Here is a 26,565-nt window from a genome sequence, read left to right on the forward strand (position 1 = left end):
CATACAGATTAGAGGGGGAAATTTCACTTCGAGGGCCACCAATTAATCAGGTGCATAAGATATCACTAATGAATATACATGAATTATTTCTGCATACAACTGAGGCAGTAAGCATGCAAATACACCTCATACATATTTTTTAATATCATCCATAAAATCTGACTGGTTGGTGGCCCTTCAATACAGGAATTGTCCACCCTTGATCTAGATTCTCCAATAGCCCCCCCTCTTCCCATCCAAAAAAATGTACATTTCCAGAGCTACTATTAGAAAGTCACTGCTTTAGACTATATAAAAAGGGACACTCAAGAGCTGTATAATTTCACAATTCATTAGCATACAATGTTGCACTGTTACAGGGGATCAGACAAATCCAAATTCCTACTTTCTTCCTAGAACTGCAATGTAGTATGTACTTGTGAAAAAGCACAAATACTAGGACTTTTTTTTTGGCAATGAGTGGATTTGTAAAATTAAGGAAAAAGAGAAACCAAATTTACAGACATACACAAGAGTAACCCACTTTATTCTGGAGGGATATTATGAGATGAGGCTACAAATAGAAGGCAATTGACAGGACTCTGACATTTATAATACATTAAGGTGTAATCACATTCTCAAAAATTTCTTAACATTTGAAGAGAACTTTCAAGTTGGCACTGAAAGAGCAACTTAAAAGAGCAACATAACCACGGATGTCTTTGTGCATATGGTTATATATTGTCTCTGCAGTAAAATATTTGGTAAGCTATATTAAATTTCCATTATGAAATTTATTCCACATCAGAAGGCAAAAGTACTATACACTAGACATAATACATGCATATGCTTTCGCTGGAAAAATTTCTGGCTCAGAAAAACGAGTTATTTTTCTGTCCTATTAAGGCGATAAAGAACAGATACTGTTTAAAAAAAAAGAAAAAAAAAAAAAAAAAAAGACACAAATGATCAATTGAAGTTCTTTTCAACAACATCTGGTGAGGTATGAGTCTTGGTAGTGTTTGACTTCATTCCCTTTCTTTTTTTTTTCCGCCAATTATCTGGCCAGGCTTGATGTGCTCGAGGCAGTAAAGTTACTAGATCTTCAATAGTGTCTTGATTTGGAGTGTTGAATAAGCCACTGTAAGGTTATGTCTGAAAAGCACAAAAAAATTACACACATCACTACAAAGCTTAAACATACTGGGCCTGCCCGGTGACTTCTGCTATGCGCAAGACTCCCAAGTTCAATCCTCGAGGTGGGTCTTCCATTCCCCAGGTCAGCTGGTACTGGGGATGCTGAGGGAGGGAATCAAGGTTATTGCGCAAGAGTGATTGACTGGTGGCCAAATTCTGGGCCCATAAGGAGCCCTGGTACACAGCCCTGGCCCAGGACCATCACTGCAATGACTTTTCTCAACACAAGTTGAGGAGGAGGATATTAGATAGGGGAACCCCCCTGGGCAGTTGTAAATGAAAACTCATGTTGCCAGATCCTAGCCCTAGTTCCAAAAGCACATAAAGAGAAGGAAATTGCCAGCTAGACAAAAAAAAAAAAAAAAAATAGCCTTACAACCCAAACACACCATGGAAGAAAATAAACAAATCCTTGGGGGTATGTGCTTCCATGCAGGAGATGGGGGGTAACAATCACAGAGCCTGGGGCTGCTGCAGGAGAAGCAGGGTGTGTTACATTATACTAAATGAATGAGCCGGTTTAAAGCAGCAAATGCATAGCTAATACAACATTATAATACATTTCTTACCTATATTATCCTTCTGTTTACATGAAATAGAATAGCAGCAAATTTCTCTGTCCTGAATAGCTGAAAGATTTCTAGAAAAAGGAATAATTTCGTTACTGTAGAAATGGAAATTAGATAGAAATAATGTGGATTTCCATCAGGTACTGATGTGTGTATTGACATACTTAAAAGACTTGAAAATCCTGGAATTTGTTGAATATCAAATATCTCATTCTGGAGCAAAGCAGAGTGCAAAACAAATGATCCACCCAGTGCAGCAACCTATTAACATTTTGGCTATAAAGCTGGTAATAGATCATTTAAGTTCAGACAATTAGATGCTGGAAGTTAGCATGCTGCTTCAGCCTGAAACTGGAAATGTATAAAAAGTAATAATAAATTACAAATTGAATGTTTATAGACAAGTAGACCCCCCTCCCCCCATTCTTATAATGAGCTCACAAACATGCATTTTTATACATATAAATACATTCAGTAGTTTGACAGTGTCATAGGCAGGCAGACACATTTCTCAGAGATAAAAACAAAACAAACAGGAATTTGTGGATCTTACTGAGGTTCATGATTTCCAGTCCAGATGAAGTACTTACAGTTTTTCAATTAGCTGCTTTTCATCAAGTGCATTAGGAAGATCTCTCTTATTTCCAAGGACTAATACCTAGCAGAAATATTTGCAATAAGAATGGATCATAATTAAAAAAAATTTCATGAGAATTGCTAATAAAAAAAGCATATGCAATAACTTACAAAATGATAACCATTCACGAACACAGCAATTGAAAATCTATGGAACTGAATCTCAGGGCTAAGTGGACTTGCAGCAGTAGCACTCAACGCAAACAAATAGAGTTAAACCTTGGACAACTGATAAAATATGGGATAAGAAGCTGTTAAATTCAATTGTTTTCATGTTTTACCACAATGAAACAATATCCTGGAAAATCCAATCTGCATCAAATGTTCATTCTTCCTCCTGCTCCCTCAGTCATTGCAGTGACCGTCCTCAGCTGGGGACTTTCTGGAACACTGCAGTCACGGGCTTTATGTCTGCCATTAGGTGTTGCTGTTGCATAGTTCCTCGTCCCCAGCTTTGGCACAACCTAGGAAGCAGAAGACCTGACCCAGGAACTGAACCCAGGTCCTCTGCAGAGCAGCAGCCCATACTAGTCAGTTCTTTGAATCCTTATCTCCATGTGCTGCATTATATAGTAACATAGTAGATAATGGCAGATAAAGACTGGACAGGCCTCTCTGGTTCTTTATCGCTAAGTAAATTAGCAGATACATTCCCACACAAACTAATACCTGTTCCCTGTCCCTATGCCTTCCCCCCCCCCCCGAGACATCTTAACGCTATTGCTACCACAGCTCTCAATGCCTGCCCAAGCATGTTTAAAATTCCATTACAGTGTTGGCCTCCACTGCTAGACCATCCCAGGTATTTGTAGTCATCTTCTACTTTGGTTCTTACGAATCCAAACATCCAGGTGTCCCCTTCCATGTCTTTCTACCCAAGTAGCCAGCAAAAGCTAGTGAGGCTGTCTAAATCATCCAGTTGTCCCACTGCTCACAGATGCTAGGGTTGTATGGTAGCCCCACTTGAAAACCTAAGGCAGCCATCCCTCTGATGTTAAGAGTTGTGACCATGAAGTAGCTGGATGTTTCCAACAGCAGCCAACTAGTTTTGGAGACTGGATCACTACAAAGCTTGGTGGCAGTGGTATTTGCATTCATTGCAAGTAGGTTGAAACTCACTGGAATTCCATGCAACTGAGGCTTGTCTAGTAACTGGTGTAATTCATTCCTGGAAACTTCCACTTTCTCCAAGTCTGCTGCATCAACCATATACCTAATGGTGAACCAAAAACAATTGGAAGCATTATTATAAACTCATCATTTATTTCCAAATGAAGAAAGGTGTTCTCATTATGAAGAAACATTATATTTGTTAGTAAATGTGGTCAAAACATCTCCAAACATTTAACCAAATATTATATGTAGTCACTCTTTGAAAACTGCTTCTACATTAACACACACATATGAACAGAAACACACTCCTGAGAAGGTCTTCCCTATGTAAATGCTCCAATACTGATTTGGAGAGAAATTAAAATGGACTTGATTGTACAAAAAAAAAAAAAAAAATTCATATGAACTTTCTGGCAAAAACATTCTACAGTGAAAAATGTATGATAAATCAGCAGTGAACAGAGCCAGTATTAGTTTAGACTAGTAACAGAGGGAGGTCCCAGTCTGTAAAATGGTACAGGCAAAAGTAAGCCACAGGACTTACACAACTGCATTGACTCCTCTGCAGTAGCGTTCCCACATGCTTCGAAACCTAGGTTGGCCCCCAATGTCCCAAACCTGGAGATGCACAAAGCAAGATTTTTATATTATTGTGTACACATGGATCATATCCAACCAGCACCACCACAAACACAAACTGCCCAACTGGATTATTTACATATCAGTGTTATAAAAAGGGGAAGAATTTCAAGGCAGAAATAAAAAGATGGAGAATTAAAAAAACCCCCAAAAAACCAAAACGCTTTATATTTTAAATTAAATAACTCACAACCCACATTAAAGCAGCAGTGCACGTTAGGCAGCATGAAGAGTTGTCCATAGAGGGACATTTTCAGAAAACATTTCTGCATGTTAAAGTGTTTTATGTATAGAAATGGGTTTTTAGAAAGCTACTGGGCCTCTGTGTGGGTACACGTAGCTACGTAGGGGTCCATATTCAGCACATGTGTAACTAAAATTGGTACTCAGACTGTCAACATTTTGAAATCCCAGCATTTTTCTGGCCATGTCAAGGGTGGTCCAGGGCCATTCTGCAGCAAGCACCATTATCCGGCTAAGCAGTGGCGTAGCAAGGGGCTATGATGCCCCCTCCCATCACCACCATTCTCTTCCTTGTAGAAATGCTTAAGGTCAAAGAAACAGACATTTCAAATAAAAGCCCTCTTCTCACCTTCTAGCTGTGCGCTGCTGAAAAAAATACAAAAATAAGACTGCAGGCACCCCTTACAGCCCCAGCGGCTTTGGACCCCTCTACCCCCTCCTTGTTACGCCACTGCGGCTAAGTTAGTTGGATAACACTGATTTTCAGCATTGCCTGGCTAACATAGCCAGATAACTTTAAGACAGCTGAATAGCTAACTGAATAGCCAGGGACATTAACTAGACATCCTATTTAATCTAGCTGGAGTAAAATACCATTAAACAGTCTGTTTATTTTCAAATACACTTACTGGCACAGCCCTATCTGCAGTTTTGTTCTCACTGATCTTTCCCATCTCTCCCTCTGTGCGGTTTTAACTGTACCTGAATCTCTCAATAATACACAAAACCTCGAAAGCAAGCCCTTTGTAGATTAACAATGGTAGCACAGCTCCCCTAATTAGAAGAACATTTTGAGAAGAGAGTGTCCTTAATTTCTTTAATCTGCAAATTTATTTTATTTATTTAAATGCTTTTAAAATATACCGACATTCATAGGACATATCATGCCGGTTTACAATCAACTTTGGAAAGCGAGAAGGAGAAATTACAAAAAACAGGGAGGGGGGAGGTGGAGCAGGGAGGAAAGAGGAGAGGATGGGGGCCAGGTGACAGCAAGCGCAGGAGATGCGGGAAGGAGAAAGGTAGTGAAGAGCTAGGAGAGAGAGAAATTAAGAGGAACTGTGTTAAATAATTGGGTATAAACATTAACAAATTTACAGAGTCAGCAATTCCATACGATGCAACATTAACAAATGGTGTATCAGTTGTATAGGAGGCATATTGGTGTTTTTGTGGTACATTTTGTCAGCCTCAATAAGCCTTCAGAGTAAAGTAAAGTATTGTTACCCACCAGCTATCCACATTGCTTGAGGCCACTAAATTTAACACTGTCTGAAGATTTTTTAATTTATTCCGGGGAGAAAACATCAAGTTATTTTGAATGTGTGTCAGAATTAAGGATTTCCCTGATAAAATCTTTAAATTAAAAAGATTTTTATTAATCAAACTTTCCATTGTAATAATACAAAAAAACATTGCAAAAATTCACATGTGGTACATAAATCACATCAAGTCTCAAACAAAGTCTCAACAAGTTTGATCGTGATTTTCTGACTTTTATCCCCTCCTTCCCCCCCAACCCCCCCTAAATTCTCTTTAGTGCCGGATATAGTTAAATTTACTGCATATCTAACACCATAACATGAGGCATCATGTTTTTCTCCATTGTTCATATGCACTCCAAATTTTCTCAAAATGTCCCAATGACTTATGTTTGAAAGCAGTTATTTTGCTGAGTCAGTATATTTTATCCATTCGCACCTTGATGTCAATTAATTGCGGAAATGTGGAGTCCCGCCACTTCCTGGTAATCTCACATTTAGCAGCCGTACATACGAAACGAACATACTGTCATATTTTGTCTCCTTAAAATAATCTACATTTAACAGGGCATGCTGGTTGTAACACTATAGGTGATGTTATAATGTCTTTCAACCATCGACATACACCTTCCCAGAGCTTTATAACTGCAGGGCATTCCCACCCAAAAAAAAAAAGTCCCTTTCTGACTGCAGCCCTTCCAATAATCAGACCACTGGATATTCATTTTATGCAAGTGTGTAGGAGTCATGTACCATCTATAAAGGGTTTTATACCCATTCTCAATGTTGCTGATAAAAAATCCCTTCCTTGTAGTCTGATATATATCAACCACATATCCTGAGTGATTTCATACCCCAAGTCAGCTTCCCAAGCTTTCATGTAAGCAGGTTTAACTGGGGGGGGGGGGGGGGGGGGGGGGGGGGGAAATCTGTATTTAAGATGGTATAAATTTTAAATATGCGGATCGGATCTCCGGCACACTGTTTCAAAATAAATGAGACTCCTTGTGTAAGGTGATTAGCTATGCTATTATGCTTCGCAAAATTTATAAATTTGTATATATGCGTAAAAAGCTGAATCTGATAGTTTATAACATTCCTGTAGATCAAAAAAGCTACGGAATCCTTCTACATTCCACAAATGCTCCCATCTCTCTATACCCTTAGCATGCCAGTTACGGAAGTCTGCGTTCAAGCCAAACCGGAATTTATTATGATAAAGAGATATACTATAATGATAATGTCTTTCCCACTAGTACTTTCTTCCATTTACGTTAATAGCATAGATGGTGATTCCGGGGGACCTGCCCCCCCTTCCCTGATAAAAATCTAAAGTGAGCCTCTCATATCCCTCACTTAAAATCAGTATATTTAAGTGCTCCTCGTTTATACATCCCATAATTCACTGGAATTCAGAAACTGTCCCACTCGTGATTGCTTAATTTTAATCCATGCTTCGTCTTCTCCGAATTCTCCATTCAATAGCAGATGTAACTGGCATGCTCCATATAATAAGCATGGGACACTCAAGTCTCCTTTTATAACATATACGTCAAAATACATAATTCTGAAGACATAAGATCTTTTTAGGAACACAAATAGGAAGTACTTGAAATAAATATAGAAACCTGGGTAATACATTCATTTTTATGACAGCAATTCTGCTAAATCAAGCAATTATCGAATTGGACCCTATTATTTCTTGTTTAATGTTAGTACTTAAACTTTTATAATTCACCTCATATATAAAACGCACTTCTGTTAGCAGTAAGAGTTATATTCACAAGTATTTAATGTACTTATTTGCCCACTTAAAATAAGTTTTTGTAAAGACTTCAATGCTTGGAGATCCAAATTAATATTCACAGCTTCAATCAGTCTTTCCAATATTTATCTTGAAGCCTAATACCTTAGGCACAGGACTGCATTTCAAGAAGTTAGGAAGAGAAGAGAGGCTTTGAAAGTGTTAGAAAGCACATTAACAAAAAGTAAGATTTTATGATCTAACTCCCCCTATGACAATGCTTGCAATATTAGGATTTTCCCTAAATGAAATAAATAGCCAGCTGCTCCATAGCCAATGCAGAGGCCAGAGGGGCCAACCTTATCAAGTTTTTGGACATGTATATATATTTTTTAAATCCACAATCTGAATTTGGGCAGAATTTAAACCTAATCAGCAAAAAATCTGAATGACATCTTTTGAAGGCTTTTTTCTTCATCTACTGCTAACACTGATTACTGAGCTACACTTTTGGCCAAATGTATAAGATAGTCTATTGCAAATATAGTCTAATTGATCATAGTGAATCAGGGAGGGCATTAGAACTGCCAATGTATTGGCCAACATCTATGGCAAAACTTTTAATATCTACATTGAGTATGGATAATGGGCAATAGGAACCACAGTCTATCGTTCTGCTCTTTAGGAATCAGTTATCCAAGTCTCCATCATTGACTGTGTGGGTTCCTGAACCTCAAGTACAGAATTAAAAAAAAAAAAGTCAAATAAAGGGATAATTCCAATGCAAAAGTTTTTATAAAAAAACAAAACAAAAACACAAACAACTTAGTAAGACCACAGAGACCTGGAACCTATCAGATTTAAGAAATTAGTAGACGTTCCTGCAATGGGGCCTGTGGCACCATTTCTGGGCCCTCTAGCGCTGGGCCCAGAAATGGCGCCAACAATCTTAACCTCGTCCCGTCACGTGATCAGGGCATGTCAGCATTCTATCATGAGAGAAACACTGTTTAACAAGTGTTGGAACACTACCGTAGCTGCAAGCCTCTCTCAATTCAATTGTAAGCCCTCTGGGAATAGGGAAATACCTAAAAGTACCAGAATTAATCCACGGTGAAGTGTCAAAAGGCAGAATATAGATAAAATAAATAAAGGGGTGAAAAAATGCAAAATATTTGTTCTAGGTTACATGGAGATTCTCTAGAAGAGGCTCCTATTTCCTTCTCTCAGAATATATATTTTATATGCAAATATATAACCTAGCAGCTCCACTTTTTTCCTTTTACTTCTAAGCTCGGTCGGACACAGGGTTGGGATTCTGGCAGCAAAGCAGTGGGATTTTTCCCCACTATTTTAATAGACACCCCCCCCGCCCTACCCCTGTTCTTAGGCTGGTCATTGCAGTAAGGTCCTAAGTCTAAGAACCATGCACCAGGGCTACTTCTGGACCCCCGTTATCATGGGCTCTAAATCCAGCCAGACCCTTAATTACAGCCAAGATTCCACTTCTCAGTTCCCATGGGCTGTGAATGCCGCCTACACAACATCCCCAGCCCCTGCTGCAGAGAGTGATCTGGGAATCACTGCCACTGAGCCAGCCTTCAAGCTATATGTAGAAAAAAAGGCATATCATCAGATAAATTAGATCCTGAGTCATCGTGCAGCAGGTTAACAGCTACTTCATTAAAGACCAATTCTGGATTTATAAAATATTCTCCAGCATACATAAAAACAAAGGATTTGTTTTCCTATTTTACTTAATTGCTTCTGAGATTTTCTAAAATGTAATGGGCCTAGTCACTGATGGAAATTAAAACTTTACTTATAACAACCTATAAAAGTACGCTCCCATCCAATTCTTCAATTATAGTCAAATCCTTGAAGTGCTAAATGCTAATTACTGAATGAAATATAATAAGTGTCTGAAGGCATTCTGATCACTACTCCCACTATTCTCATGTGCACAGAATATACTCTAGAACTAATTACATACAGATATTAGAGATATTAATAAATGGAAATCATCCTTTCTGGTTCTAATACCAGTCCCTGACCAAGTGATACTGCTGTGGGTGCTCATAGTCGTGCTGCAGACATGACTTATGATAAATAGCAGTGAAGAGGCAATGAAACCATTTTTGACGTCACACAATAAGTCATTCTTGTTCTATTTCTTTTTTAATCATTAGAGGCTTTATAATTACTAGCAAGTATTCTATAGCATTTATGCTTCAGTTTTGTGCTTCGCTTTTGCTAGACAGGCAAACGCCAAAGAAGGGGAGATTCTAGATAGAGATACTGGGCCACAGGGATCCAGAAGTTATGTTTAGAAAACACCCAGGTCATGCTGGCACTGTAGCTAGTTGCAGGCCCACAGATAACATTTGCACACAGAGTGAATTTACATATAGAGCAAGAGCAAATTAACGTATGGCCATTCGGATTAGATTGTCTTGTAGTAAAAAGCCAATCATAAAAATTTTGACAATTGTGTAACCTAGTTTAGGGGCTGGAAATGTACAAGAATAAATCCTATATAATGTCTTATTAGTAAAATCATTTGAGAGAGAGTTTTATACTGGTGCTTTGTGTAGCACTCTGTCTCCTGTCTCTCTTTATTGTATGTCTTATTACTGTATATATTAGTAGCACTTAATTAAAAAAGCTTTTATCCAGAGCTGCTGACTAAACTATTTTTCATTGATCCACAATACTACAGGTAACGTGGTAGTTAGATATTATCTAAAGCTTATTCTCTAACACTGAAGTGGTTAAATATACTAGAATCGGCATATAATACTTTTACATTAACAGAATGCCAAATATTCCCCCTGTACAAATATGGGCAGGAGAACATGCACCAGAATTCTCTTGGACCAAAGAAAGCTAAATAAAAAGAAGAATTTACTGATGAAGAAAAACATGCATAACAAACAAACAAAAGTTAACAGGTGCTTAACAAAACAAAAATGAAAAAAAAAAAAAAAAAAAAAATCGATAAGTGAACAAGCATCAGTTAAAAGCTTGTCTGAAATTTGAGAGGCCTCTTTTACAATTAGTGCCTGCGACAATGCTTTCAGGAGCTTTTCCCACTGTTTGACAATTCCACTCACATGAGACTGGCATTCCATTAAAATTACTCTTTTTGGTACAGGGTCACTCAAATAGGTTAAGTGATATGGAACACAGAGAAAGACTGTATGGCCCATCTAGTCTGCACATCCATCCAGTTATTTCAGCTTTATAATTCCCATCACTTCCTTAGAGATCCCCTGCTTTCTTGAATTCAGATACTGTTTTTGTCTCAACTATCTCCACTGGGAGGCTGTTCCACTCACCCACCACCCTCTCTATAAAGAAATATTTCCTAAGATTACCCCTTGTTCTAGAGCTTCCTTTCTGGTGAAAGATACTCAGCTCCTGTGGATGGAAACCTTTCAGATATTTGAATGTCTCTATTGTAACTCCCCTATCTCGCCTTTCCTCCATGGTGTACATGTTTAGATCTTTAAGTCTATTACCATATGCTGTAGAACAAAGACTGCTGACCATTTTAGTAGCCACCCTCTGGACCGACTCCATCCTGTTTATATCCTTTTGAAGGTGTGATCTCCAGAAGTGTACATAATATTTCAAATGAGGTATCACCAGGGACCTATACAGGAGCAATATCACCTCCCTTTTTCTGCTGACCATCATGCAGCCAAGCATCTTTCTGGCTTTTACTGTCGTTTCATCCACCTTAAGATTATCAGATACAATCGCACCCAAATCCTGCTCTTCCTTTCTGCTTAGAAGAATTTCACCTCCAATACTATACCTTTTCCTTGGGTTTTTGCATCCTAAATGTATTACTCTGCACTTTTTAACATTAAATCTTATCTGCCAGATCTTGGACCATTCCTCAAGCTTTTATAGATCCCTCTTCATGTTTTCCACACCTTCCTGGCTGCCCATCCTGTTACAGATTTTATCAGCAAAAAGACAAACCTTTCCCGACAACCCTATTATGTCGCAAAAAACCGGTCCAAGGATCGATCCCCGAGACACACTGCTAGTAATACCCCCCCTCCTCAGAGAAAGCTCCATTTACCACTACCCTTTGTTGTCTCCTACTCAGCCAGGTTCTAACCCAGTCAGTCCTCTAGGATCCATACCAAGGGCACTCAATTTATCTATGTCTTCTTTGCAGAACCATGTCAAAGGCTTTGCTGAAATCAAAGTACACTACATTTAGCGCATCTCAGCCATCTTTTGATGTTTCAGATTGGACTAGTGCTTCAGAGAAACTGAGGGAGGATTCTATTTCATTTTCTATACCAATTGTGAATTTTAGTAAGGGCTGGATTCTCAAATTATTTTTGAGATAACAGAAATGCAAGTTTCCTAGAGTGCAAAATTAGAGCTTTCCCTGATATGGCCAAGTTTCCTAGAGTGCAAAATTAGAGCTTTCCCTGATATGGCCAAGTCCACTGAATGGAAAAGGAAGCAGTTTCTTTGTATTTGTCCAGAAGTGTTGCAAACGGGAGCTCTGTTCCAGTTAAAATTTCCGATCAGGTATATTTCCCATGATCTCTCTCAGCGGTCTACCTTTTGGAGCACTCAGCCAGTACTGGTAGTATCCCTTGCTTCTTTCTCTATTCTATCTAGGATTGTGTGTCTGGGTCATGGGAGGATACTTACAAAGTTCCTATACTGTGGGGGCAATTTTCAAAAGGATTTATGTGCTTAAAAGTAGCGCACATAGCTTAATTTTCAAAAGCCCACTTATGCACATAAAACCATTTTAAAGCACAACAATTCTTTTGAAAATTACCCCCATCTTTTTTTTTTGGCTTGTTTGTTTGCCTTTTTAATTGTGTTCATTCTTATAGTCCACAAACTCCGATCCAATTGTTTGATGGGGATTCACAATAAAAAGACAATTCATAATCAAACAGGTTGCCTTCTGTTGCTGAATTTGGGTCTCCTTATCTTTGACAACTAAATAAGCTTTGAAGCTTTACATATCTTTTTTTGTTATTTTTTTCTGGATAGGCTATTCATTTCGATGCTGTTTTTCAAACAAGAAATATTTCTTGGATTTGTTCAGCTAAAAATCTAATAAAATAATGTAAAAAATAATGGGTATTTTAAGCAAAAGCTGAAAAGCCACTAACATTTCTTCCTTGGCATATGCTTTAGAAATGAGAAACAGAAGAAAATGCTGTGGCCGAGGACACATCCTGCGCCACAGAGAACAGAAACTGCTGGTGTGCAGGGCTTGGGAGACCAAGATTCAGAACAGAGGGGAGGGGGAGGATTTTGCAAAGAGGAAGATGAAAGTAGTGAGGGAAAGGAGGAAGAAGAAAAAAAAAAAAAGAGAAGAAAACTAAATTCAAACTTCTCACTTCAATGAGCACCAAGAAAGAAAAAACAGAATAGAAAATACAAGCCCAAACAAAAACTAGGATAAATTAGAGAGTTTTTTTCTTTTCATGACACCTAAAACATTTGGCTGGCAGCTAACTTTTCTAAATATTTTTTGGCCTGATTATTATTGTCATGAACTGACTTCCTACATGGTAGCTGAATCATTTATCTGATTTATATTCTGCCTTTCAGCCATTTCAAAGCAGATTACATGCAGGCACTGTCCCCAGAAAGCTCGCAATTTAAGGGCCTGCTTTACTAAAGCTTTTCTCCAATTCTGTGTCTAGGGAAAAAGCTTTGAAAATGAAGCAACTTGTCCAAAGTCACAATGAGCATCAGTGGAATAAAGTGTTAGATATAACTAAAACCAAAAACATTTTCTTTCCTATTACTCCATTGCAAGTGTTTCTTAATCCAGGATATCAATAAACATGCATAGAGATCTTGCACAGAGATGCTTCATGTCCACGTACATCTTAGCTCTTGTTCAGTTTATACCTGCTCCATTTTCTGGTCCAAATTATTTTTTTAAACCAAACTGTTATCTACAGAGAATGACTTATGGAATTATTCAAGCCAGAATCTCACCAACAAGGGCAAAGAGAATTAACTACTTATCCCCCCTACACTACTCTAACTAAAGGATAAGCTCCCATTTATCAGCTACATAAAAGTCTGACTGCCTACACTGCCATCACCCTTACCACTACCCACTGTGCTAAGGACAACTCAGGTCTTAGCTGGGCAAGCTTGGCCAACTGCAGAATAGGAACATGAAGCTTGAGAATCAAAATGCATCCACCATGGACAATGTAATTTTTGGGCATATTTGACTGCTAAGAGTTTGCTCTACCCTGGAGTAGCAGTCTAGTGATTAGAGCAGCAGGCTGAGAGTCAGGCAAGCCGGGGTAAAAAGCCTGCTTCTCCCACCAACGCTCCTTGTGAACTTGGGCAAGTCCCTTCACCTTCTATTGTCCCAGGAACAAACTTAGTACCTGGTTCACTAAGGGTTTTTCCCATAGACACAAAATGGAAGAAAAACCTTAAATGTATCTGGCCCTTAAGACAATAAACCTTGTAAGGCAGGTAAAACCTATTGTACCTGTAATGCAATTTGTCTTGAACTCTGATTTGAAAGGCAGGTACATCCAAATCCATTGACATGTTGGGTTTCCTAGTATACACACTTTGTTTATGTGCTGCATGCAGTGAGCTTGGAACATTCAGAGAAACTTACCTTAATGGTAACGTTTCCTTTTGTTATTTTTCTCATATTGAAACCTACAGTGGGAATCATGTCTTCTGTGAACTGCCCCGACTATTTAGAAAGAGAAACATACTATCAAACTGATAGTTATCAATTCTTCACATAAATCAATATACATACGGTTTTATATGACACAAAGTACCAACACTATTAAACATCACACACACTGGAAAGTGAAACAGTTCATGCACCAACTTAAATATAGTATTCAGGATGCCAGAACTTTTAAGTTAAAATTTCATTCATAGTATCCATTTTTTAAATGCTTTCTTAAATTAGGAGGCCTGTATATTAAGAAATGTGATAAAAGCAGTCACATCATTTTTAGCACGCTTTATTACTACTACATGTTGCACACTGATGTAAAAAAAATATATATATTTAGATTGCACCCCTTGTAACCTGTGCGCTCAATATAGCCTTCAGATTCCCTAGTGTTAAGAGGCCCATAGTTAAAAAGTTCATTTAGCCCAGACAGGGGAGAAAACCCTCACCCCAAAACTCAAATTAGGTCTGTGGGCTTTAACTCCTCCCTCCAGCATAAGGAACCCTCCTCTTCCCTACATCCCAACTTTGGAGAAGATTGACACGTAGGAGATAAGTTCTAACACCACCATGAATTTTGAACACATAGCTCAAAGCTTATGGCTCCAGTAGATTTACTTACTACCAGCTTCATATCCGTCATCAAACAGATATCCTGTCTGTGAACCCTGGGGAAGGTGTGGGCCTGGAGGTGCTAATTTGATTTAACTGTATTGTCTTAGGTGGTCCACATTAATCCTTATAGGTTTTAATGGACAGCATATCCAACATTAATACTTAATGAGGCCGTTTGCAGCTTTTTAAAACTGGAGGTCATTTGCTTGCTCATTAGCATTAACACACAGGCAAATATCACAAGTTAATGAGCTTAATACATGGCTGTTAGTAATAGTGCAGGTGATTCTGATGTCAGGGCCACTTGCAAGATACTGTAAAATTAACATTTTGATAAGAAACCAGAGCATGAAAAAGATGGTTTTCTAGTTGATGGAATCTAAGGTGTAGCAGTTAAAATATGGAAAATATCTTTATCAGAATATTTTTGCTTTAATGCCCCTCACAATACCTTACCCCTATTATAAAAAGGAACAACTTTAGGGCAACAAGAGGATTCAGTCTGTATGGTTACAGGATGCCCACATGAAGAACAAGCTTGGAAAAGGGTACTCCTTTAAAGGCCCTCTGTATGTTGCACAATCTACCTTGTGTTTAGGAAAGAAGCAGATGAACTGACAAGAAACAGCTGCATGCAAGCAATCAAAGATGGTCTCCCCATTTCATAATAAATAAAGCAGAACAACTGACTTGGCATAAGTTTGAAACTTGCAGTCAGTAAAGCTAACATACATTATAGCTTCATACTTTTGCATCTATTCGAATTAAATCAGCTCCTAGCCTCTGTACCAGGCCCAGATTTAGGCATCGGCAACATAAGCAATTGCCAAGGGAGCCAAATCCCTAGGCAAAAGAGAGGAGTGTAACTGTGCCAAGAAGGAGCCTGTTTGGGAATCCACTTCAAAGGGGTACTGCTATGGTACTCTGGAGGGGAGTTAAGGTAGATCATTATCTGATCTCCAGGGTCTCCTACCCCCTACGGGCACCCAAATCCTAAATCCAGCTCTGCACAGATTTTTTTTTACCAAGACTGGATGGGCACTTCAAGATTTAAGAAGATGGCATGAAACAGTTACCCAACACAAAAACTATAGGGACTGTACAACAGGCCTACTGCACACCTTGTCTATGTACACTGCCAAATACAGTTACAGTGCAGTTCTAAAACCATCACATTAATTAAATAATGAAATTCAATAGAGCAAGGAGTTCTCACAGGGAAATTTTAAGAAACACTGAGAACACCTAATCAGTATAGTATATGCTATATGTCAAGTTCCAAAAACTAACTGCACTTCCCATCATACTACAAATCAAGTTATGATACCAGGGCAGCTAAAGTAAAGCATTTGTAATGTTTCAAGTTTCCAAACAGTAGCAAACAAATAATCACATAGATCCACCAAAAAAACAAAAACCAACAAACAAAACAAAAAAAACAAAAAACGTACAATACCAAGATAATAATGATGACCTCTTAAAATATAAAGAATTATCGAAGGCAATTTTAGTGGATTTCAAGTGATTCTTAAAAGGGTTAATATAGCATTTTGAGTGGAAAAATAGGAAGTACATATGCACTTTACAAATCATACACAGCAGGTGACAAAAAATATGTATAACTATTGCAGCCATAAAAAAACCAAAAACCTACTTATGGACTAATCACAATTTTTCAGTTAGTACTGTGAAATCAGTGTCACAAAACAGATAACTATAAACATGCAAATCTTCAGATGTGAAAACAAACAAAACACTTGAAAAAATATAATAATGCAGCAATCAGAATAGTGATCAGACAAAAGCTGCCTACTGGCTCAAAAACAGTTCCTAGAAATTACTACTTACCTGATAAGTTCCCTTTCTTTAGGACAGTCAGATGAATCCCGAATAAGTGGGTTATTCACCTCTACCAGCAGATGGAGATGGAGCAAACTGATGTCACAGTACATATACCCCTGCAGTGACATCAGCCTGCCAGTATTTTCTTCAAAAACAAACTGTGGACAGACTAGCAAAAAACTTGAAAGAAAACAGATAACCATGTCAATACTCAGCCAACAAGCATCACTGAGCTCAGACAAGAATCGTATTAGCACTAACCCAGGGCCTGGAGTAACAAGTAATCCCTGTAACACAGTCACACAAGAGGACCATGGTACAATCATTGGGCAGCTGGATTCATTCTGACTGTCCTAAAGAAAAGAAAATTATCAGGTAAGTAGTCATGTCTCAAGAGTCCAGTCAGACAAATCCAGAACAAGCGGGATGTACCCAAGCTACTCCCGAATGGGCAGGAGGCTGCCCATGGTCCTGTCAAAACTGCACGGGCAAAGGCCGTGTCCTCTCAGGCCTGCATATCCAGACGATAAACCTGGAAAAGGTGTACAAGGACCACCACGTTGCTGCTCGGCAAATGTCAATGGGAGACAGCAACCTAATTTCCGCCCATGACACTGCCTGAGCCCTAACCTGACTAGGTAACAGCTTGCCAGCAACAACATATGCTGCCGTGACTACGTCCTTAATTCAGCGGGCTATTGTAGCCCGCAAGGCCAGCTCTCCTTGTTTAGTACTGCCGTGAAGAACGAACAGGCGATCTGTTTGTCCATAAAGGCTCAGTAACCTCCAGATACTGGATATTTCTTTTGACATCCAAGGGTCACACCAGACAATACTCCTCTACATCTCTCACTCCGTCCAGAAACGGTAGGGAGATGGACCAATTCAAGTGAAATTCTGTTTCCACCTTTGGTAAAAAAAAAGAAGGAACAGTATGCAGTTGTATCTCACCTGGAGTCACCCGGAGGAAGGGCTCCCAGTAAGACAAGGCCTGCAGCTTGGACGTTGTCAAAGGACAGCAACCACAAGGATAGGCTATGCATCATTCGAAAAGTAGGACCCGCCAAAAAATCCAAGACCACATTAAAACTCCATAAGGGTACTGGAAACTGCAAGGGAGGATAAAAATATATGTTTCACTTCTTTCAGGAAATAGGCCATATTAGGATGAGCAGACAAGGTACTTGCATCTTTAAGGAATTAAGGGCCAAATCTTTATTCAGTCCATCCTGCAAAAGCTCCTAAATGAGTAGAATCTTGACTGAATGAGGAAGAGTACCTAGATCATCACACCAGGCCTCAAAACACTCACCAAACTCACACATAGGCCAAGGAAGTGGAGAACTTTCTAGCCCTAAGTAAAGTGGAAGTTACTGCCACAGAGTATCCATGTTTCAGCAATCGAGCCCTCTCAAGGGCCACACTGTAAGACAAAACTAAATTGGATCTTCATGAAGAACTGGACCCCGACTTAGCAAGTTCCTGTGTGCCAGAAGTCAAAGGATAGAGTACCCCAGGTGCTGCCGCAAGTCCACATACCATGGCCTCCTGGGCCAATTTGGAACAAGCAAGAGCACCATCCCTCTGTGGCACTCAATCCTTTGGATCAATCTTCCCAACATGGGCCATAGAAGAAAGACATACAGCAATTTGTCTTCTGGCCACTCCTGCACTAGGGCATCGATCTCCGACGACTTCGGATCTCTCCTGCAACTGAAGAATTGCAGAACTTTCGCAATGTGAGAAGTCACCAGGAGGCCTAGTAACGGGGGACCCCCCAGCGATTCAGAATCAGCTGAAACGCCTCATCTAAGAAGACCCCCTTCTCCTGGGTCCAGACTCTCCTTGCTGAGAAATTCTGCTCTTAGATTGTTTTTTCCTGCTGTGCGTGAGGCTCAGATGATCTGGAGATGCACTTCTGCCCATCCCATAAGCTGATCTATTTCCTGCAACACTTACTGGCTCTTGGTTTCTCCCTGCCGATTGATGTCAGGCACAGTGGTTGCATTGTCCGACGTTACTCGAACCGATCGACCCTGCAGCCTGTCGCTGATCTGCAAACATGCCAACCGGACCACTCTGGCTTCCAGTTGATTGATACTCCAGAAAGACTCCTCTGTATTCCAGCACCCTTGTGCCATCAGCTCCTGACAGTGAACTCCCCATCCAAAGGAGGCTCGCATCTATTGTCAGAACTAGCCAGTCTGGTGGTGCTAAGGAAACTTTCTTCCTTAGATGATCAGCCTGCAGCCACCACTGCAGTTGGGAGGAGACTTCCATTGGCAGGAGGAGCCAAATCGAATAGTCCTGAGACTGCAGGTTCCACCAAAACAGCAGGGAGCGCTGTGCCCTCACTGACAGAACCACTCCAGGGTCACTGCTATTACAGGTAGGACCATACGGTCGGGTGCAGAGTATTCAATGACAGAGCTATGTGTCATTAACTTCTGAATGCATGCTTCCAGCAGATAAACCTTGCCCTGCCTCGTGTCCAACCGAACCCCGAGGTATTCCAACAACTGAGCAAGCTGAAGACTGCTCTTGGCCATGTTCACCACCCAGCCGAGCTCCTGCAACAGGGAGATCACCTTGCAGGTCATTCTGCAGCTCTCTTCCAGCGACTTGGCTCAAATCAGCCAGTCGCCCAAATATGGTATCTGCCACTACCATCACCTTGGAAAAAGTCCTTGGGGCGGTGACCAGATCAAAGGGCAGGGCCCAAAACTGATAATTAGTCCTGTGGGAATTCTGCGCTACTGCGGAATGCAGAATTCCCCTCCTGCGCAGAAAACAACAGAGGAGACCCCAGCATGCCACGAATAGAGCGCGCAGACGAAGGCCCGCGTATGCCGCGGGATGCGATCCGCTCACAGCAAAGATGAAGGCCCGGGTGCGCTGTTTGCGGCGAAAATGGAAGGCCCCAGTGAGAATATGTGTGTGTGTGTGTGTGTGTGTGTGTGAGAGAGGAGAGGGAGAGGGGTGTGAGAGAGGGGAGGGTGAGAGACAGCATGGGAGGTAAGAGAGCAGGGGGGGGGTGGCAAGATGCTTGAATGTGGGTTTCAGAGAGAGGGAGCCTATATGAGGAGATTGTGAAGGAGTGTGTATGTGTGAGAGAGATTGGGAGCTTGTGTGTATGCGAGGGTGAAAGCCTGTGTGGAAACTATTCTAAAAATCAAAATCATAGAGCATACAGAAAGACATGATTTAATGAAACACAGTCAACATGGATTTACCCAAGGGAAGTCTTGCCTAACAAACCTGCTTCATTTTTTTGAAGGGGTTAATAAACATGTGGATAAAGGTGAACCGGCAGATGTAGTGTATTTGGATTTTCAGAAGGCGTTTGATAAAGTCCCTCATGAGAGGCTTCTACGAAAACTAAAAAGTCATGGGATAGGAGGCGATGTCCTTTCATGGATTTCAAACGGGTTAAAAAGACAGGAAACAGAGAGTAGGATTAAATGGTCAATTTTCTCAGTGGAAAAGGGTAAACAGTGGAGTGCCTCAGGGATCTGTACTTGGACCGGTGCTTTTCAATATATATATATATATATATATATATATATATATATATGATCTGGAAAGGAATATGACGAGTGAGGTTATCAAATTTGTGGATGATACAAAATTATTCAGAGTAGTTAAATCACAAGCAGACTGCGATACATTACAGGAGGACCTTGCAAAACTGGAAGATTGGGCATCCAAATGGCAGATGAAATTTAATGTGGACGAGTACCAGGTGTTGCATATAGGGAAAAATAACCCTTGCTGTAGTTACACAATGTTAGGTTCCATATTAGGAGCTACCACCCAGGAAAGAGATCTAGGCATCATAGTGGATAATACTTTAAAATCGTCGGCTCAGTGTGCTGCAGCAGTCAAAAAAGCAAACAGAATGTTAGGAATTATTAGGAAGGAAATGGTTAATAAAACTGAAAATGTCATAATGCCTCTATCGCTCTATGGTGAGACCACACCTTGAATACTGTGAACAATTCTGGTCGCCGCATCTCAAAAACAGATATAGTTGCGATGGAGAAGGTACAGAGAAGGGCAACCAAAATGATAAAGGGGATGGAACAGCTCCCCTATGAGGAAAGACTGAAGAAGTTAGGGCTGTTCAGCTTGGAGAAGAGACGGCTGAGGGGGGATATGATAGAGGTCTTTAAGCCCATGAGAGGTCTTGAACGAGAAGATGTGACTGTTATTTACACTTTCGAATAATAGAAGGACTAGGGGGCAATTCCATGAAGTTGGCAAGTAGCACATTTAAGACTAATTGGAGAAAATTATTTTTCACTCAACGCACAATAAAGCTCTAGAATTTGTTGCCAGAGGATGTGGTTAGTGCAGTTAGTGTAGCTGGGTTCAAAAAAGGTTGGATAAGTTCTTGGAGGAGGTTTACTTAGGGAATAGCCACTGCTATTAATTGCATCAGTAGCATGGGATCTTCTTAGTGTTTGGATAATTGCCAGGTTCTGGTGGCCTGGTTTGGCCTCTGTTGGAAACAGGATGCTGGGCTTTATAGACCCTTGGTCTGCCCCAGCATGGCAATTTCTTATGTGTATGTGTGAGACAGAACCTGTGTGAAGGGATGCTTGAGAGAGAGACATAGGTAGCCCGTGCGAGGATGTATGTGTGAGAAAGGGAGCTTGTGTGGGTGTGTATGTAAGAGGGCCCTGTATGAGGGTGTGTGTATGTGTACTACAGAGAGGGAGCATGTATGTGAGAGAGGGAGGGACAGAGGGAGACTGTGTGAGGGGAAGTACTGAGAATGGGGTCAAACTCTGGGACTGGCGATAGAGTGGAAGGAGTTGAGCCTAAAGGTACTGGCAGGTGGGAGTTGGGGCTTGAGAGGGCAAAGTGGCCAGGGGAGTAGGGAGAGCGAGTGGAAGGGACACACAGTGAATTTCTAGGGAAATTCTGCATCTTTAAGTAATAATTTTCTGTATTACTTTAAAATGTAATTACTTAAAGACTGTCATGTAAATTGTGTTATTTTGACCAATATCAAGTTTGCAGAATTTAAAGTTTTTGTGCACAGAATTCCCCCAGGAGTAGATAATAGCGTTCCAGAACTGCGAACCGCAGAAAGCACAGATGCTCTAGGTGGATGGGAATATGAAGATACGCCTTGGACGGATCCAGAGAGGTTAGAAATTCCCCCGACTGAACAGCCATTATTACAGAGCACAATGTTTCCATGCGAAAATGCATCACCCGCAGATGACAGTTGACACCTTTGAGATCCAGGATGGGATCAAAGGAGCCCTCCTTCTTGGGCACAATGAAAAATGGAATATTGACCTGTATTTTCTTGAGACTTGGGCACTGGAACCACAGCCCTCAAACTGAGGAGCCTTGCCAATATAAATTCCACTGCCTGCTTCTTCTGTAGTGAGTAGGAGAGCGACACCATGAACACATCCCAAGGAACACTGTGAAACTCCAGCACATATCCATCCCGTATCACTTCCAGGACCCATTGATCCGATATGATCTCAACCCATCTCTGATAGAAGAGAAAGAGACGTCCCCCTATCTCCTGTTACCGGGGCGGGTCTTCAAACCTTCATTGGGAGGGTCAGGAGGTTACACTACCCGAACCCGTGCCCCTTCTTGGCAGTCGGGGACAAAAGGACTGAGACCTATCAAAAGGTCGAGTTCTCTGAAGGGTCGTTCCTCTATACAGACTAAAATGCCTGGATCCCCTAGTACGACCTTTCATGGTAAAAGAGTGTAACATCTGCTTCTTATCCCTCTGGCAAACAAGGAACGGGAGATTCGCCCCATTTACTGGCCAATTTTTCCAACTTGCTCCAAAATAGCAGCAAGCCTTTTAAAGGGCAATTTGGTAAGGTTAGCCTTGGAAGTTGCATCGGCCACCAGTTTCTCAGCCATAACAGACACCTGGCTGCTTCTATGGAAGCCACTCCTCTGGCTGAAGAGTGGACCAAATCACAGTCTGCATATGCCTAGAAAGCAGCAGCTGGCTCCATAACTGCCCTGGAGTTCATCCCAGAGTCATCGACCTCCTTGGAGAGAAGCAAACAAGATCGAGACCACCAGGGAACAACAAGAAGCGATCTGCAAGGTCATTGCCACTGCATCAAATGCTTGCTTAAGGATAGTCTCCAGCTTCTATCATGAGCATCCTTCAAGGCTGCTCCTCCTTCCATGGGAACAGTGGTCCGCTTGGAGACTACACATCTACCTTCAGAAAACATAAATGCCACTGGATCCAGAGGTTATAGGCTTCCAAAACCCAACCCCCTTTGAAATTAGCCTCTTGGGCACCCCATTCAAGATCAATTAATTCTTGAATGGCTTCCATCATGGGGGAAAAACAAGAGGTCTTACGCAAGGAAACAAAAAAGGGATTTTTCTTCGGCTCACTCACAGTGTCTGCCCCAAGAACCCCGAGCATTTCCAAAGTGTGAGAAATCAGAGCTGGCAGATCATCTTTATGAAAGAACCATAGCATAGTTCTATATGGTTCTAATCCTGGAGGAATTTCACCATCCTCAAGGAGTCTGGATCGGCATTATTATCCATGCCATCTGGATCTCCATCAGGAAGTGCTGCTGCTGCTCTAGCAGTACTCTGGCATGGTACTTGCAGTAGGTCCTGGCAAGGTTCCTACCCATGATTCTCCTCTGGGAGTATTAGAGAGGGCTGAAGATTGCACCTGGAGGAAGGATTGCAATCCCTCTACCCATGAAAAGGTAGAAAAATCCAATACAGAAGGTACTTGAGGTGTTCGCACTAAGCTACTGTCCCCTGCTGAGGAACCAAGTTAGGGGAGTTCCAAAATCAGGTGCTCCACCTGAGCAGTCTGTGCCCAGGCCTATAGCCGGCTGGGAAGAACCAGGGTTAGTGAAATCAGAGGAAGGCAATTCTCCCTGAGCCTCCAAACAATGCTGGCACAAATTGGCGGGCACTCCTGGTTGAAATGCCTGAATATGACAGCTTCCTAGCTACGATTAAGTACCTATGATTATCGTAGCTTCCTAGCTACAATTAAGTTAATGTTAATTTACCCTTGTTCGATGTGAAACGATGTGATAGGACATGCATCATGAATGTCAGTATAGAAAAGAATTAAATAAAGAGAAAGGTACTTAAGCTTCTTAGGCAGAGGCACCATTATGGCTGACAGTGCGTTTGAGCAGCAGCTGAAGCATCCATAAAGTTTTAGCTTTATTTTTTTTTTGTACGTCCAAATATTAGGCATCTCACACCTAGGCGTCCCAAAAAATAAGCACCATAAAACAATTTAAGCACACAATGTAACTTGTGTGCACAGATAAGTATGTGGCCACTTACGGCACCACTTAACTTAGATGCACATAATACAAGGCCCGACTAAGCATCCAAAAACTGGACGCTCAGCTAGACAGACATGCTGAACCAACAATCCTGTACAGGGTAGCCTAAGAAAGCATGCGAAATGCCATTGCGGCCTACCACACAGCGAAAAAGCCTCAGAGCTGGGCCTAGCCTACTGAGTCTGCTCAACCCACTACCCACATCCCTTGACCTCCCACAAAGTGAGACAAACATTGGAACAGCGCATCTAGCACAGAAAAAAAAGGAGAAAGCCCTACACTACAAAGCGCTTTTATGTCTCTGTAAATATATTTATTTTTAAACTTACCTGAGCTCAGCCTTACCTAGCTGAGCACAGAGACAGTCTCGGGGAAGAGGGCATTTGCAGTCCCACTGCACTCAGCTTCCTGCACCTGCTGCCTTTCTGCCACTTAATCAGTTAAGTCCACGCAGGCTAAAAAAAACAGCAACTGGACCAAGACAGAGGGACCACAGAAATCACCTCAGGAATTCCCAATGGGGAGGGACCTTTTGGTATCACCGCAAGAGAGCGGGATGAATGTAATATCCTTAATTCTCCTTTTTTTCAAAATGAAACGATCCTCAGTAAGGAGATGCACATCCACCATCTGCTGGAGATGGAGAATACTGGCAGGCTGATGTCACTGCAGGGGTATATGTATTGTGACATCTGTTTGCTCCTTCTCCATCTACTGGTGGAGATGCATAACCCACTTGTTCTGAATTCATCTGAGTGGACGCTAAGAAATCTATATTTAAAGTTTCCCCAAGAACTCATGATAGGATGAGGGTTTAGCCATACGGGATGGGATTATACAGAGATCATATGACAGACAGGCCAGTGGCTGCTGACAAGCCTTTGGGTTGTTTGCTTGGTTGGTTTTTTTTGGCTAATTTCTAATACTGTATGTCATAAAACCAAGAGCCTAGGACTCCACTTCCTCAAGTTCACTGCAGCATAATTGATCCCCAAGCCCTTGTCCTAAGTCAGGGATACAATTTTGTACAGCTTTGTTACTGACCAAACGTTCCAGCCAAATCTAAAGGAGACTACTTTCCAGCCGCACACGTACATAGTTCATTCGTTTTTGTTACTATGTACTCACATTGCCGAGAGACTGCAGAATAAGCTTTTTTTTTTTTTTTTTTTTTTTTAATAAATATGCATGGATCTAAAAAAAAAAAAATGTATAGCCCACGTACTCCAGTCTCGGAAATCAACTAGAATAAATGTTTTCAGGTGTTTTTTAAATTTTCAGCACGAGGTAAGCCAAATCTGTTTTGGCAGGTCTCCCACCGTCCTGAAAATGTGTTGGGGAGGGGGATATCATACACATCCTTCTTTTCGTAGGGTAGGCTTAAAAAAAAAATTAAAATCCAGATCTTCAGGGGAGGGAGAAAGGAAGACAAAATCAGTTCACCCAAACCTCAGATTAGTAAGAGTTCTGCAAATCAATGTAGACTGTAACCAGGATCCCAGATCAATTAAAAAAAAAATCCACAATCAAAATCTGAAATTATTTGCATGTTTTGAGAAGTCAAAGAGTAATTAGAAGACTATCGCAGGTTTTTTTTCAGAGAAATACCAACATATTTTTCTTATGGACACGAATATTCCTTTTAGGAGGGGGGAGGGCGCGCTGGGATGTGGGAAGAAAACGCACAGGACAGGTTAACCGACGCCCGGCCAGGCAAGAAGCCTTGGCGAGGGAAGGCCGGGGCGGCAGGTGACACAGCACAAACCCGGAACGCGAGAGACACGGAAGGAGGGAAAGAGGGGAGAGGAGGGCTGGGGGGGACGGGGTAGGGAGAGCACTGTACCGCTATGACGTTGACGAACGTCGTCTTGCCCGAGTACTGCAGCCCGACCAGGGTCAGCTCCATCTCCTCCTTCCAAAAGAGCGACTTGAACCAGTCTAGCAGCCTGTTAATAAGCGCCAGCATGACGGCAACGCACGACCGCCACCGAGCAGGAGAGAAGCCCGGCCCTTCACACACACAGCACAGCCACCACTTCCCCACCCGCCCGCTCCCGGACCTCGGCGCAGCCCCAAACCGTCCGCCCGGCCCGGGTCATATGACGGGAGTGACGTCACACTGCAACAAACCCGACACGCGGGGCGCCGGAGCGTTCCAAGGAGCGAGGCACGTGACGCCCGTGACTACTCCTCGCCAGCCTTCCAGTCACGTGCCTCCCCGGGGCGGGGACGAAGTTCTTCCCAAGCAGGGTGTCAGCTCTTTGGTTTTGCTTGTTTAGCTTGCGACCTGTAGTTTGCGGTTCGCAGGGTTTTTTTTTTTCTGCTACAGAAAATAATACGGGTAATGGCAAATTGTGTTTTGGGCGTAGTAGCTTCCAGTTAAATTTAGAATAACATAGAGTTGAAGAAAAAAAGAGTCTGTTACAGTGAGATTTGAGCGAATGATGATAGCACAGTGAGCTAATTCCATTGTCAATGAGTCATTCGAGAAGTGGATGAAATCGGGAGTAAGGGCATGCATCTTACTGTAAATCGATTGAAACGTGAAGGTGGTTAACGTGGAGCAAAGATGGAAATATAAAGTGAAGACGTAAACGTTATATTTCAGTTTTAAGCATCACAATTTAAAGTAATATTTTTATGTTGGCACAAGGGTGCCCAAACTTGATTT

General features: G+C 41.3%; 1 protein-coding gene across 1 annotated transcript; it reads right to left on the minus strand.

Annotated features, from left to right (window-relative positions):
• Window positions 1–505: 505 nt before the first annotated feature.
• LOC115098949 (ADP-ribosylation factor-like protein 8B-A) lies at window positions 506–26,047 on the minus strand. The gene is made up of 7 exons (XM_029616096.1): window positions 25,738–26,047; window positions 14,032–14,112; window positions 4,039–4,112; window positions 3,501–3,594; window positions 2,336–2,403; window positions 1,746–1,816; window positions 506–1,134 (listed from the first exon to the last, which is right to left on the minus strand). The coding sequence occupies exons 1-7, from the start codon at window positions 25,858–25,860 to the stop codon at window positions 1,085–1,087; spliced, it is 561 nt and encodes a 186-aa protein (XP_029471956.1). The 5' UTR covers window positions 25,861–26,047; the 3' UTR covers window positions 506–1,084.
• Between the last annotated feature and the right edge of the window lie 518 nt (window positions 26,048–26,565).

This window comes from Rhinatrema bivittatum, chromosome 9 (genome assembly GCF_901001135.1).
Source record: "Rhinatrema bivittatum chromosome 9, aRhiBiv1.1, whole genome shotgun sequence".
Lineage (NCBI taxonomy): Eukaryota > Metazoa > Chordata > Amphibia > Gymnophiona > Rhinatrematidae > Rhinatrema > Rhinatrema bivittatum.